General features: G+C 46.9%; 1 protein-coding gene across 37 annotated transcripts in view; it reads left to right on the forward strand.

Moving 5' to 3' along the window:
- Rbfox1 (RNA binding fox-1 homolog 1) overlaps positions 1-15,723 on the forward strand; it is a 1,611,415-nt gene that overhangs the window by 1,526,687 nt on the left and 69,005 nt on the right. For 30 of the 37 annotated variants that reach the window (XM_058579675.1, XM_058579672.1, XM_058579677.1 and 27 more), the window contains one exon: positions 12,984-13,064. The exons of the other annotated variants lie outside the window; for them this stretch is intronic. In XM_058579675.1, coding sequence (XP_058435658.1) covers positions 12,984-13,064 — 81 coding nt within the window. The remainder of the gene's footprint in view (positions 1-12,983; positions 13,065-15,723) is intronic. 37 annotated transcript variants of the gene reach the window in all.

The raw sequence follows: 15,723 nt of genomic DNA on the forward strand, positions 1-15,723 counted from the left end.
TTAAGTCCCCAAGCAAAGGATTTTCAGCCTGGAAATGTTCCACTTCAGAGAGTTTATCTTGTACATCTGTTTACCTCCGTCTCCCCTTTCGGTTGCAATTCACTCATCTCCTGCCTCCTCCCCGCATCTGTCTTATCAGATTTTATTCCATCCCTGCCCACATTTGGCCTTAATTTTTAGCTGTGTCCTTCCAAGTCCCACGAAGGGAATGCAGTTGTCTTTGATGGAGGCTTTTTTCGTCTTCAGATAGGATCAGAACTTGCTCATAAGCTAACACAGCATTTCCTAAATCTTCTTTCTGTTGCATGGGAAGCCTATCAAGGACGACTCCCGCAAAGCCCCGAGAGTGGCAGGGTGTGCCTTATACAGGAAGCTCCACCTGTGGGCCTTGGGAAGAGGGGGAGTTCTGGGTGAATTCCCAGGGATGGTTTTAGGCTACCGGAATCAATACATTGAGAAGCTCTGTACAACAAATCCACCAAAGTAAGCTGACCCGGGCCCCTGTGCCTGACACCATGCCGAATACTGTGCAGCTCCCTAGGGCCTCAGGAACTTGCTCTCCACTTGTCTTTATCATAGAAATGACGAAGTTGAGGCTTCATAGAGACTGTATCCCGCCCGCTAAGTCACAGATCTAGGAGGTGAAAAATCTGGTGATTATATAAAGGCTTTTCTTCTAACTAACTTTAAAGCCCATATTTTTCACCATCCTGCTTGGAGGCTGTCTCTGTAAGTTGAGGCAAGAGTGTGCTCTCCATATCTTCTATGCATTAGGTCTTGCAACGTAGCAACAACTAATAAAAATGTATTTGCATTTAGCATGACCTGCTGCAGGTCAGACTCCCATATGGAGACCTTTACGTACATGGCCGTAGATTAAATCCTTGCCGGTAAATGGCATGCTCTTCATTTCACAGGTAAATTAGAAATCCTGTGAACGTGAGTTGCCCAACATCACTGGCCTGGGAAGTGTCCGTGGTCCAGTCCCCTATCTATCTCAGTGACTCTAAAGCCCCTTTATTTTTCCCGACGTTACCTCCCATGATGCTTTACTTAACGCAGTATTCTACATTAATGATTCTTAACTGGGAGTGGCCGCCCCCCCATCCCCCAAGGGAGCTTGGCAATTTCTGGAGACATGTTTTCATTGTCACCTCTTCAGAGGGGTTCACTGCTGACATCTTCTTGGGTGGAGGCCAAGAAGGAGGCCTCCTGCAGTTCACAGAGAATTGTTGGAACCAAAATGTCGATAGAGCTGAGGCTGAGAAATTCTGTCCTAAAAGAAGCACACCATTAAAGATGTCACACGTGCGCACCCAGCATCTTAACAAGTCTCATGTCCTACAGCTGGTGCGGCAGGAGCACCTGTCCTCATCCATGGCAGTCAGAGAGTCTTTTGGAAGTTATGTTGCTGTTATTTGACTCCAGCATGGAAAACCTTAAACTCTGTGGTTTCATGGGTGTTGGGAGTCCCCGAGCCCACCCCCAGGCTCAGAGATTTCCTAGGAGGCCTCACAGGGGAAAGGAGGGCTGTTAGACCCCCAGGTAGGGTGTACCATAGCAAAATGGTGCAGAATCGGTCAGCTAAGGGGAAGCATGTGCAGGTGCATTCAGCAGAAGCCAGGCCACTGCTTCCCGTGTCCCTCCTGTGGAGTCACACACATGTGCTTACCTTCCCTAGACCTGGCCTGTGACAGCACGCACAGGTTGGATACCAACCAGCAAGGCTCACCTGAGCCTCCGCATCCAGTATTTTATGGGGTCCATCACAGAGCATGCTGTACCCAGACCTCTAAATAAATGGGCAGTCCCCCTGAATCACACTGTCACCATGAATTCCCGGATCAAACTGGCCTCTTGCATTCTGAGGCTTCCAGTGTACAGAAAGACTCTGAGCAGACACCCACTACTCTAAGGGCTCAGCACACATTTCTCAGGAGCTGGCCGGGGCTGGTCCCAAAGGCAAGTGGCTTTTGGAAATGTGCAGGCTCGAGGCAGCCCAGACCTGCTGAGTGGACCCTCCCTGCACACAGGAAATCAAAGATAATGACTGACAGCTCAGAGTAGCTGCAGTGCTGATGGCCATCGTGCTGAGCACCATGATGCAGATGTAAGGCAGCTCCATGCTTGGGAAGAAGGTCAGGCCAGATTTAGCTACAAAAGAGAAAGGAACAGGGGGCTTCGTAGCCCAGAGCAGGACCATGTTGTCAGGGCTCTCAGCACTGCCGTCCATGTGTCCCTGTGCGGCCACTACGTTCTGTGCTATCCTGCAGAAGCAGCCACAGTCGGCACGTGAATGAACGGGAGGGCCTGTATTCTAGTAGAACGTGAAGGACACTGGGATTTAAGTTTCGCCTCATCATCATGCATTGCAAAATATGGGCCATTTTCCCTGACCAGGTAAAAATGTGAAGCCATTCTTAGTTTGTGGGCTCTATACAACAGCGGCCTTACTTCTCTGATCAGGGCCTGGAGAGTCCAGATTAATAAACACGAAGCCATAAGTTTAAGCTCAGAGAAGATTTTCCTTTTCTTATCATTTCTCCTCCTCCTCTTCTTCCTCCTCCATAATTTTAGTGTCTTCCACACTGCGTGAGCCCATAACCTTAGCCCACGTCACTCAGAGGTGTGACCTTCACCAGGGCAGAGCCAATGATGACATCCCTTATGGGAGAAAGGAGGGGTGGGTAGAGCGCCAGGACACTTCTCAACCTTTATCTTCAGAATCCACTGAGACATGTTAAAGAAAAGGAAAAGGCAGGTGCCTGGTCTTTACCCAACACCGACTGGTGGGAATTTCTGAGCCAAGTTAAGTGTTTTCCAGAGGCTGAGAAATATTGATCTGTTCAGATCAGAGGGTCCCTCTACAGAAAGGTTGCTATAGACCTGGAAATGCCACATAAAGGAATCTGGACCCTGGAATGTGTCCTCTGAGTGGTGGGCAGCCATCGAAAGCACTGTTGAAAATAACAATTGCCATCAGTAAAATCAAACAAGAACAAGTGCCCGGCAGCCAGTTAGCACCTCTCCACTCTAAACAAGAGCAGTCTTGTCACAGGGCTGTCGCTAACAAGCAGATCAGGACCCCAAGAGCCAGAAGAAGTGGGGTCCTGACAGCAGCCGCTGGGCCATCTCCCAGATTGTCTCCACGACCTAACTAGTGCCCAACGTGAAAGTCGTATGTGTTTTCATTCCTTGCTTAATCCAGGTCTTTTCCTAGAGGACAAAAATAAATAAATTAAAAAACACCCATGATTTCAAACACAAGGTGATTAAATTTTTAAAGACGGTTTGCCTATGTTACTATTCAATTGTAAATCACACACTCCTTGATATTTCCTTTCCACCTCTAGTGTTCTTATCCACATGTGTGATTGGCCTGGCCGATTAAGTTGTTGTATAAACAGAGACAAATTGGCCAGATATTGCCTCATGCCCTGCGTGTTAATTAGACGCAGGTGCTCATTCTCCAAGTGTCAAACAAAGCCACGCCACTGCCCTGTGAAGAGGTAGGGTTGGGGGACCGGTTCACAGGAAAAGCCTCTTTGGATGAACTACATTGATGACAGTTAATGCATTTCTAGAACTTCTGCAGGACTGTTACAACCCATTGCAGTCGAAATATTGGTTTATGAAAAATTAATAAAGCCAGTGGAAAATGGAATTCAGAATCTGCACTAGCTATTTACACCAAAAGAACTAGCCAGAATTAATTATGCTGTATGCTACATTCTAATGAGTTTTCCCTTAAACTGTACACCATTATGGAAACTAAACAAGGATTATTCAAAGAATAATGCCAACGGCTGTTATTTTTTGGAGAGATTAAATTAGTTAATGGGTTACATATTTAAATCTGATGCAAAGGTTAATTGACGTACACTTATCATTGTATTGAGCCCTTTATCATTCTAAGACATGAACACCCCAATATCACTGATATTTTTTTCTGCAAAAAAAAAAAAAATAACAATCTCTTTGTGATTCTAGTGTCTGTTTGGTATACATACAATGTAGAAGACCAAAACCCTCTGTATCAGGTCTCTGTCGTTTTTTAAGAAGAATTTCACTAGCTGAAGTATTTTGTTTGCTTTTGGCCCATAGCAGAGTGTGTGTGTGTGTGTGTGTGTGTGTGTGTGTGTGTGAGAGAGAGAGAGAGAGAGAGAGAGAGAGAGAGAGATCCAATCGCTTATTGATAAATTCGAAGGTCATGTTTATTCTCTGCTTGCATCAAGAAGCGGGGAGCGGTGGGGGTTCCAGGATTGTAAAGCTGAGCTGGGAAGGCCTTGGGAGGCAACTGGAAATGGGTCTACCTCCATTCCACAGATATCCAGAGCCCTCCAAAGCAGAGTTCCGTAATAGAATGTGAAATATAAAAAGGAGGACCTAGAGGGCAGTTCTAGGCAGATTTTTAGACTCTCGGAGCATCTTATAGGCTCCTTTTGTGAAGACGAGAGACAGAGAGAAGAGGTCTCTGGATTCACTGTGGAGACTTGCCAATCCCACTGATTTCAGCTGAAGCACAATTTCTAGAAGTTTTCTTCCATCCCGAGCAGGGATGGCAAGTTCAAGGTCCTTGGGAGCAAGCTGGGAGGTAGGTAGGTACAGAGTGGCAGATTGGAGGAAGCATGCGCTTACTGGCTTCTCACTGGGTGGCCCTACCAGGCAGGCATGTGGGCCAGACCCATGTGGCCTCATCCTCACCTGAAGCCAGACGTGGCTTGTCACTTCATGTCTTCCAAATGTAAGTGTTCAGCATTACGTTAGTAGCCAAATGAAGCTTCGAGCTGGATCTCAGTTTGCTATCAAGTCCACAAAGTGTTGTAGTAGTTTGTGATTCTCAACAAGAATTATTATCACTATTTCCATGATTACTTAGAACATTTATTATCTACTATTTGCTGAACCTTCCTTACAGTAACACTTGATAAAGTGGATAATTTCATCCCCCTTTTACAGATGTAAAAGCAGAGTTTCAGAGATGTTTCATGATTTTTCCAAGGTCAAATGACTTAGAGCCAGTGAGGGCAGAAAACAAAACTAGGTTGTGGAGTATTTGAAGGCAGGTTTCTCCAGCTACGCTCTTAGCGCCTCCAGAGTTCAGGACTCCTCCTGTCTGAATGTCCTTCCTCTGGGTCTCCTTTCAGTCTCGCAAGTAGAATCTTCCTACCTTCAAATGATTCATTCTGCTCAGATCCCTTCTTGATTGGATCTAAAACACCACTTGGGGTTCTTCAAGTGAGCAGGAGGTTCTGGTTACAGGATATCTATACCCCGTAAGGGCCAGGTGTCCAACCAGAACCCAGCTTCAGGATTCTTAGAGGTGGCTTTATTGAAATGAGGATGGTGGCTAGTGGCCACTCCAGGTTAGCGTGTGTTTGATCACCATTGATAAGCAGAAGTAGCTTTATGAGACATTGCCAACTTTGGAGTCAGACAAAGCCGGCAGAAATTTCAGTTTTTCTCAATTTTTTTTCCCTCTGAGCTTCAATTTCTTCTTGGGTTTAGCAAGGAAACAGTGACAACGCATGTAGTGCCTCCCTGATGGAAACGCAGTGCCACCTTGGTGGTCACTCTTATTCCTGTTAGTTGCGGTGGAAGTTGCCTATGGAGTTCCTAACATTTTACTGTTGTTAGGAGCATCTGCATTCCCTGGTCACTTATTAGAAATACAGGCTCCCAGGGCCCAGCCCAGGTCTACTTGATAAAACACTACACTTTAAAAAAGTCCCCTGGTGGTGATATGAAGCATAATAAAGATTTAGAAACAAGACCCTAGGATACCCCTGATCTCCATATGGGCATCATAATCCCGAAGTCTAGACGTCTTAGGAGATGAAATTTATTTCCATTGTTTTTGGTGTGGCTGAATTTCTAGACCTCCACTAATGTTCCACTCTATGGAACATTTTTTTTCAAGTATTTTATTGTTTTGAACAAGTTCAAAAGAAATGTCAAACAAATATTTTTAAACACATCTTTAACATTTTTTGGTTGTTTTTTAATAAAAACAAAAAAGAAAACTAGTTTTGGGCTGTCTTTATGAAACGATAATCCTCTGAAATATTTAGTGACAGCTTCCTCGGTAAGGGTCAATGGTCCACTAAGAGTGGTGTTCCAAGCAGTGAAGGAACATCAGCAAACTTTTTCTGCTGAGGACCCGATAGAAAGTATTTTGGCCTTAAGGTCTGTTTCAACTCCTTTACTCAGTTGTAGAAAAGCAGACACACAAGATTTGTAAATGACTGTATATGTCTGTGTTCCTGTAAAGCTCAACAGATGCAAAATCTTGATTTTCATATAATTTTCACTGGCCACCAATGTTATTCCTCTATTTTTTTCAAACTTTTAAAAATGTAAAAAAAAATATCCTTCTTAGCTCACTAGCTGTGCAAATCTGAATGGTGAGCCCGATTTAGCTGAGGACTCTAGTTTGTGCACAGTTGATTCAGAAGAATGCCATCAAACCTCAATGCAAGGAATCTGGCTGGGGTGATTTTCATTCCACACCACAAGATCTGTGTGACCCTGGGCAAGATGCTAAAGCATGCTTGGTCCCAATATTCTCATCTGTGAAATGATCACAATATTGACACCTAAGGTTTTTAAGATTAGGCCATAATCCCAGTTCAGGGTTGAGCCTGGGAATTCTAGAGTATTCAGTAAAGAGTTGGAATTGGGAATTTGGAATTGTTATTATTATCTTTATTATATTGTGTTAAATATTTTCTGTTAGAGCAAGTCATTCATATATTAAAACAGTGCATGATTAAAGAGAAAATCATACAGAGATTCTCGGTACTCTTCTTGCAACTCTCCTATAAAGACAGAAATTTCATCAAAATAACTTTAGCAAAGAGAAAAAACAGACAAGAAACAATATATTTATCTTATTATTTACATGATAGATTGGCTTCAGGGTTCCTTTCCTTATGGGAATCTCCTGCTACAATTAAAACATGATTCAATTTGTAAGAATTAAATATACATGCAACATTTCCTTGCAACATCTGTGCCTAAAAGGAAATATCCATGCACTGAATGCTCTGCCATAGCCATTCAGAGAAGCACATCTTTCAGACTGGTATAAAAATATTAACTGTGGAAATATCCTTACATGGATTAGCTCATGCTAGCCCAATGTTCAAAAATGCATAAGTGCAAAAGCATCCCCAGCCCGCTTGGACTTTGGTGAATTTGTCAATGCAGAAACCTCATAGCAATCTCCCAGGCCTCTGAATCTAATAGAAGTTTGAGGCTTGTGTATCACTACCCCGGAACCCTCTGTGGTGCCTCACTGATCCTCAGGGCAGGGTTCATTCAAAGGTAGGTGTGTGTGTATTAGTTTGCTAGGGCTGCTGTAACAAGGTGCCATAGAGTTGGGGACTTAGGCAACAGAAATTTATTTTCATAAAATTCTGGAGGCTGCAAGGTGCTCGTGGGGTTGGTTTCTTTGACCTCTTTAGCTTATAGATGGCTGTCTTCTCTCTGTGACCTTACGGGATCTTACTTTCATTAGAAGGATACCAGTCACTTATTTATGTGAGGACCCACCTAGATGACCTCATTTGACTGAATTTTATCTTTGTAAAGATCTGCTCTTTGTAAAGCTCCTAGGGGTTAGGACTTCCACATAGGAATTTCCCAGGTACAGTTCAGAGTACACGCAGGGTGGAAGTGGGAGGCCCTCTTCAGGAAGGGAAACCAAGAGGGGCCTCACTTCTTGGGAGGCCCTCCCAGAGTTCTGCAGAGTGTGAGGACTGGGCTCCTCGCCTTATTCCAAGTGCTGGAGCAACCACCCAAGTTCATCCTTACAAGACGGTAAGGACAAACAGGGAATTCGGCCTTGGTGTCCACAGAAAGGCTGGGATCAGGTCTAGTTGGCCATCTGAATACCCTTCTCCTCTTCATCCTCCCGGGTGGCCTCTGGACCTTGCCCAGGAGCAGGGCATCAGCTGGCTGGTCACTAGAAAGGCAGCTTTCTCAGCCTCTGAATAGAGCCCTGGGGGTGGGCCTGGACAGCCACCCTGAGCCTCTCTGCAGGGGATCTTCAGCTCTCCTGCCATCAGGCCTGGAGATCCGGGCGCTGACTTTTCTCTGGCATTTCCCAAACTGCGGTCCGTCCTTGAGGAGGGATCTCGTGAGAAGTTTTCAGGCTCCAGCCCACACCTGCCGACTCAGAAACACTGGGGGGCGGGGGCAGCATCTGGGTGTGACCACCTCTGGGGCTTTGATGAGGCCTATGAGGACAAGACCCATGGGGGTTGCCACCCCCTTCCCAAAGTACTGCCCTGCTTAAAAAAAAGAAAAAGAAGAAAGTTTGTAGGTTTGTAGGTTCCTGTTCAGCCCAGTGTCCATAGCTTATTCCTCCAGGTAGGACTATTCCCCTAACTCCATTCTATTTTTTTTTTCCTAAAAGGAAACAAGCTTTAAAAAAAAAAAAAATCACTCTAGGATATTGGAAGCAGGAAGGAGCCATTGATAGAATGAGTCATGGCTTAGGAACCCAATGCTTGCTGTTCACTTAGCATTTGCCTGAATGACAACAAGGCTTTTGGTAAAAGAAAAATCATCCTTGTCTGGTTCTGTTTTGTTTTTCTTTCCTACCTATAAAGAAGGACTCATGCTGCCTGCCCCTTCCTGTTAGGGAGGGACAGACACAGTGCAAATATCTTTTGGCAAATGTTGAACCGACAGTACTTTTCTATGGAGAATCCACATATCATTTCCAGCCTCCATGACGGTCACTGCTAAATGTTTTTCATTGTGAGAGCAACCTGGAGGAGAAATAGAGAATACATAGTTGACCAAAGTCATCATAGTTAGATATCATAAAAATGGTTCTAAAGTAGTTGTTAATTTATTTATCTCAGTGCATAATGCAGAGGAAGGCCCAGGTTGGTTTTCAGAATCATTCCTTTGTTTCCACATGTTCATCTTGATTTCTGGGCATTTGAATGCTAAAGGGAAAGCATGCTTTTTTGTTTTGTTTTGTTTTCTGGAAAGTGCATAGCCCTGCAGAGGTGCCCCAGAGCCCGCACAGTGCCTGTGTGTAGTCCACTCAGGTAAACACCTGCCAACATCCTTGAACCCTGTCTTTTTCCTGCTGAGCTCCAGGGGCAGAGGGCCTATATTCACTCGACCAGTGGCCTGGGGCTTTCCAGCCTCGGGTCTTTGGCTAGACTGAGAACACCAGCAAAGTGGGACCCCAGCTGTCTGGGTGACCATGGCAGGCTTGGGAGCAGGCTCCAGTTATTCCCACATTGAGTTCCATCCCGCTGCCAGCCACTTACACAGGCACTCGCAGCCCGGGCTGTGGATCATCAGCTGCCCTGGTCTCCTGTTTAACTGGGTGAGACACCCTTAAAAGAACCAGGAAAGAAGGGGAAAATAAGGGAATGTCTTAGACACAGCTTGTAAATGCATTTGAACTTAAACAGGCAAATTCACAGCTCTAAATAGGCACCCATAAGAAGAAGAGCTTAGAAAAAAGCACTATTTTTAGCAAAGAAAATAAAGATAGAGGGTCCCTTTAAAATGCATTATAATTCAGCTACACGTATTAATCCTTCTGACAGGTAGATACTTTTCTAGGTGCTGGGGATAAAAGATGAGAGGATTTGACTGTGCCCCAGGAAATTCTCTAGGGAAGACCTACATGGAAATAGAAAATTGTAATCCAGCCTGACGAAGGACCTACCAGGGAGATTCAAAAGAACACAGACGAGGGGACAATTAATTCTCTCCCAGGTAGTGGGATGGGAGATCACTTTTAAACCATGCAGAACAGAGGCAGGAAACCTTTTCTTTTTCTTTTTTTAATTTTTTGAGTCGAAGAATTATGAAATGAGCAACATTCAACTCTGTTTGACATAAAAAGGTGAATTTCCTCTGGCTAAACCCAAGAGTGGAAGTGGATGGACACTTCCCCTTCTCTACTGGCTCAAGTCAAATGGTGGTAATTGTCTGGTTGCAGTGTTGAGAAGGATTCTGAGGATTCTGGGCCAATGGGAAAGGATGATATCAACGCTGTCTGTCTGGCTTAGGAACGGGTAGACAGTGGTCCAGTTTGAACTTGTTGCCATTGTTCAATTTTAAGGAGCTTGATAAACAAAAACATCTACAAAGCACAGAATAGCATCACGATCCTAGACACAGGCTCATGGTAACTGGAAGTAAATGGTCCCAAATGGGGTTTGGGGACAGATAGATGCACTTCAGGAGTCTCGTGGGAAAGCTCTCTGGCTGCTATGTTGGGAAGTGCTTTGAATGACCTTATAAACTCTGCTGTTGCTTGGAGCTATTGACTATTTGACTTGCTTTTTTAAACAAATTAAACAGCAGTCTTCCCTGTGGCCCCCCAAATAAATGCAGTTTACAGTGTTTTTGTTTTTGTTTTTTTTTTCCTGCTTTGTTTTGTTGAATGCAAAGCTCTCTCTTAAGAAAAAGTCACAGAGCACTAAGAGAACATACTATAAGCACTTTGCAAATTAAATTGAAGGATGTTTTTAGGTAAAATAAAAACCAAGTCTTGTGGTGCGTGGATTTTGTTTGACAAAGGTCAAAATCATTGCATAAAGTTTTTTTGTTTTTTTTACTACTAAGAGAGCTTTCAAAGAACTTCTTTCAGACCAATTTCTCCGGGATCCACAGCATAAGAAGAATTAGGCAAAGCTTCATTATGCTGCCAGGGTTTAGCTCTTTAGACAGAATCTGTGTTGTGTCCCAGAGGGATTCTGTAAACTGCATCTGCATCGAGGATATTGAAAATTGACCCAGGCATTCTAATTGCACAATACTGAAATGCCCTTCTGGATGTATTTTTGTTATAATTAGATGGTTTTTCTTTTGAAATCGAGGCACCCAGGAAACTTGAGATCTCATTTTAAAAGTGGTTTTTCACCAGGGACTTGCAGGAGGAGAAAACCCTGGCGCGTGCTCCAAACCCACCTGCCAGTGTGGCGCCCTAGCAGATGCTGGTTGGGTAGCTCCCTGTGCACCTCCAGGAGCGTCACCTTCTCCCTAAGATCTCTAGCAGTGGGCAGAACCACACCATGACCTCTGCAGAGTCATGTGTGAGTGCTACTGGTCAAGAGCGCTTGTCCTGGGGTTGCCGAGAGCCCTCCTGGTGGGCGGGAACTGGCTCCGTCGGGTGACCTCACACCCCAGCCCTCAACCTCTGGGGGTGCCGTCTTTTTGCTCTTGGTCCCCATTCCTATGCCAGTTACCTGCAAAAGTGAAAATACCTAAGGAGAAATTAGACCATGTGACACCTCTGAGACTGGCAGGTGTCACTTTGGAAGGAAGTAGTGGACACAGAACCATCAGATGAGCAAAGGTGATCACCACCCAAGGGCCCTGCGGTCAGAGTGCAGTCACCACCAGGAGGTGAGCAGCTCATTGCCCCTCACGTCTGGGCTGCCCTGGGGCATGGCTCTTTCCCAGCCATAAGGATGGGCGAGTGAAGGTGACAAGGACCAGGGACCTCCCCAGTGAAGGTGGGAAAGACCAGATGGGCTTGTTAGGCTTGGTGACGGGGGCAGGGCCACATGAGTCTAGAATTTTAGCACAATCCCTGTTTGGCCTGAAAATAGTGTACACACACCAGAGAAGCACAGGGAGCAGAGGTGGAGGTGGATTTGGGGACCCCCGTCCCAGGGGTCTTCCTGTGTTCCGCATCTTTGACTTGGCCCCTGCAGGAGGGTGGCATGCAGGTCAGGAGAGATCAATGAGAACAGGGTCTGGCTTCATGTCTCTTTGTGTGTCTATTGGTGGAACCCCAGTGATGCTGGAAGTTTCAGTGGCACTTTTGCACATCTTGGGGGAGACAGGCCAAGATGGTAGAAATAATCTCTAGGGAGACTTCCCCGGGAGAGGGGCCAGTTCTCTGCTCCTGGGGTGCACTTGAAAGAGAGCCTTCCTGTTGCAGGAGATTGCCTTCTGCTTGTGGAGACGCAGGGCACTGTGGACGGGAATGGTTGACCTTGCCCAGCCAGGGACGTGAACAGAAGCCGCAGGAGGGCTCCCACCATCCATAACGGGCTTTAGAACTCCTCCTGAGTCCCTCCTCTTCCTTTCCAAGTCTTTGAGCTTGAACTTGATGGCAGCAGGAGAGGAGAATTGGTCCCCTAAAGACTCCTGACCCAGTCACCCCGGGGTGGGCGGCAGCTCAGCCGGGTGCAGAGTGGGGAGGATCTCAGGGCTCCACTGTCTGGCCCGGCTGAAAAATTCCACTTTGCCAGGATCCGCCGGGGGCCTTGGCTTTCCATCAGACGGAGGCCAGCGCTCGCTGCAGAGTGTCTGGCCTTGCAGGCTGGCGAAGCAGCCGGAAGGTGGGGCTCCAGGAGGAAACCAGAGAGGGGGCACCTAAGGCCTGTTGTCTGGTGTCTCAGGGGGGTCATGGGGATGGTCATTCTTCCCTGCTTTACTTCTTCTTCTGAGGGGCTGATTCAGAAAGGTTCAAGTTTGGGAGGAGGAAAATTTTTCTCTAAACATATCACCCCATACACTTAACCGTTTCTTGAGTGCCAGCTCCTGCCCAGGTCGCACCTCTTGGAGGTAGGTATATTGACCCCTGTTTTCCAGATGATAATGCTGAGGCACAGAGAGGTACAGTGGCTCACCAAGATCACACAGCACAGGGGTGTTTGAGTCAGGCTTCCTATCTGTTTCTCCCTGATATTTTTGAAGTTCCCTTTTGAATCTGGCGTATTCCTTCCCTTCCTGATCTACTGCTGGGTTCCAGGTCAGCCAGACCCCACTGGTCACACCCCATGGCATGCGCTTGGGGGGCTGGGGGGTGGGCTTCCCGATCCCTTTTGGCCCAGGCAGGGGGCTTCCTTGGGTCTCGCTGTCACGCGGGCTGGGATGTGGCTGTGTGCTCTCTTCTCTGCCTCCCTGGTTCGCGCTGCGTGGGCTCTGGGGTGCAGCGTGCCTGTTCCAACCCGACACCCTCTCTCTCTCTCTCTCTCTGTCTCTCGTAGGCACGGTGCTGCTGTGTCAGACAAACCAGGAGGGACCCTCCATGTACAGTGCCCCCAGTTCACTTGTATATACTTCCGCAAGTAAGCCCCCTGTCGTGGCTCTCCCTGTTTTGTCACGTAGATCCCAGTCCCGTCACCTTCCTGCCATGTGCTTCCCCCCCCATCTGTGCCCCCACCCTCTGTGGCTCTCGAGGAGTTGAGGTCGACGCTCCTCAGCATGTCCCCGTTCCTGCTGCCTTAGCCTCTGAACCCCTCTGCTCTTCCCCATCCACAGCCGAATCCACCCACCCCAGCGTCGGCCATTCTTTGTTAGACCATGGACAGGAAGGAGGTGGTCACTGGGCTGGGGGAAGGTCATGGGAGGGGGACGCTCCTGTTCTCTGCCTGCTTTTGATCACAGCTTTGCAAATTAATATGAGATTCCTAAATAAAATATGCCAGCCCCCCCCGGCAGTGTAGCCCAGCGAAGGATGCTCGGTCAGCAATTGAGCCTGAGGGTCTTGCTGGGGGAAAAGCGGCCAGCGAGTGGCTAGAGCCTTGTTTGCAAGGCTGTTGCCGTTGCTCTTTGATTCCAGGGTGGAGGAAGCACGAGGAAGATGTGGGTTCCCACCCTTTCTCTGGTGGGCAGGGGAAGAGCAATGTAAATTAGCTTTTTAAAAAGTAAGTCTACTTTATCATGTGTGTGTAAATATAGCCATCATGTGCTCCAGGAAGAGAGCAGAGGTAAAGTTGGAAGGCAGATCACAGTGAGGGGGTGGAAGGCCAGATTCCTGCCCCTGGGCTGAGGGTCTGGGGTGGACGGTGCCTGTCCCACCTTCCCACCCCACATCCCCAGAGGGGGTTGAGGAATTAAAGCCCACCTATCCACCGCCATCACTAAGACGCTCTGCTACTCCTTGGGGTCTCCCAGCCACAGCTGAGACGTAGCCTCTGTCTAGGTCCTGCAAGGTCCCCATAGCTACCCAGTGAGTCTTGAGTGGTGTCAGGGTCAACGTGAGCATGGAGGGTCTCAGGGCAGGTTGAGTGGGCGACTGCTGAGGATGGAGAAGGGGTTGGGGAGACAGAGGGGTCCTCGCTGTCAACTACAGCGAGACAGTTCAGCCCCCAGCATGTGAGGCTGAGACACCCCCAGAGCCATCACAGGAGCCAAAAGCATGACAGTGCTAACCCCAGGTCCACGCACATGTTTAGGGGGTGGGGCAGGCGGGCATTTCTCCCAGCCATTCTGCAAACCTCACTGGCCACGTTAGCATTCATTAAATGCAAGATGATTCTGTATGCCCCAAGCAACCAAAACCTAGCCACACTGTCTCTGAATCTGTGACTGCTGTCCATTTGCCGTTCACCGTGGTGAAGGATTGCAGGGCTGCTACACACACCCACACACTCGGCCTCGCTTAAGCCCCCAGCCCCGCACCAGGTAGGTATGGTGATACTTGCCTTACAGCCTGGGAGGCAGAGGGCTCAGAGAGGTGGAGTGGTTCTCCCAGGGTCACACAGCCTGTAGGATGTAGAGTTGTGGTTTTGAACCAGGGGAAATTATTCAACCTTTGCTACCTTTCCAGATCTATGGGACTCCAATTCCTGTAGTTATGTCTTTACCTGCTCTTCCTTTTTCTGTATAAATGTTATTTTCTGAAGGAGAATTGGTGCAGTGGGGTTGAGACCTGGAGTATTTCCCCTAACACTCTTGTCTTGTGGAACCATCTGGAATGAAATCTCTGTGTGTGTGTGGGGCAGGATGGTGCTGGTGGACCCACAGACACAGAATCTTGACTTTAACTAAGGTCCCATTTGTGAGCCACACGGGGCAAATGGTCACCACACTGGGCAATATGGCTTTGCACGATCATGTGACAGATTTATATTTCCATTTTCTTCACAGAAGTGGACCAAAAAAAAATGATTCTGAAAAGTCCTGACTTGGGTACAGGCAAAGTTCCAAAGTGGACCTAGGAAAGGGTTTTACGCATTAAACGTGGAAACATTTCACCAATTCTCCATAATAAACTAGCAAGAGCCAACCAAGGAAATAAAATCATCTAACACAGGCACTGGCAAACTCATGTCATAGGCCAAACCAGCCTGCGCCCTATTTTATAAGGCCTGAGATCCCTGAATGCTTTTTAAAGATTTCCAGGGATTGTAAAAACAAAGATATTTCACGGAGACATAGGGGGCTGGCAGAGCGTAAAATATGAACAGCTGGCTCCTCACAGAAACACGGTGCCAACCCCTGGTTTAACGGGCCCATTTTATTATGAAAAATGTAAGGTGACAATTTAAACCATCGATGACGCTACATTTTACCCACATTTAAAGTAAAGATCTATAATAATTATAGACACCATACAAGGTGTGTCCCACATCCCTCCGAGATGTTTTTAAATGACATCTCAGTCATGTCACCTAGACCTTTTCCTCTTATTATTTTCACATCTTAATTTTCATAAAGAGCCCTGAAAACGTTAATGGTCTAATATGCTATTGTTTAATCATATTTCAATCTATCCCCACCATTGTTGATTCTTAGTGATTTTTTCAAAAACATTAAAATCCTACTATAGCAGTTTGAAGGAAACCCTGAAGAGCGTTCCCCGCTATCCCATTAAAAAAATAATAATGAAATATGCATCAAGTGCCGCACAAGGTGCGCTCCCCGGAGGACCTCTGGAGGCACCACGCACCTTGCCATGCTGTCAGCATTCTGGAATGGGGGCCACTTCTGCAACGTGGCCAG

Source organism: Marmota monax, unplaced genomic scaffold (genome assembly GCF_021218885.2).
Source record: "Marmota monax isolate L192 unplaced genomic scaffold, Marmota_monax_Labrador192_F-V1.1 WCK01_AAM20220418_F8-fsc00035, whole genome shotgun sequence".
In the NCBI taxonomy this organism is placed as follows: domain Eukaryota; kingdom Metazoa; phylum Chordata; class Mammalia; order Rodentia; family Sciuridae; genus Marmota; species Marmota monax.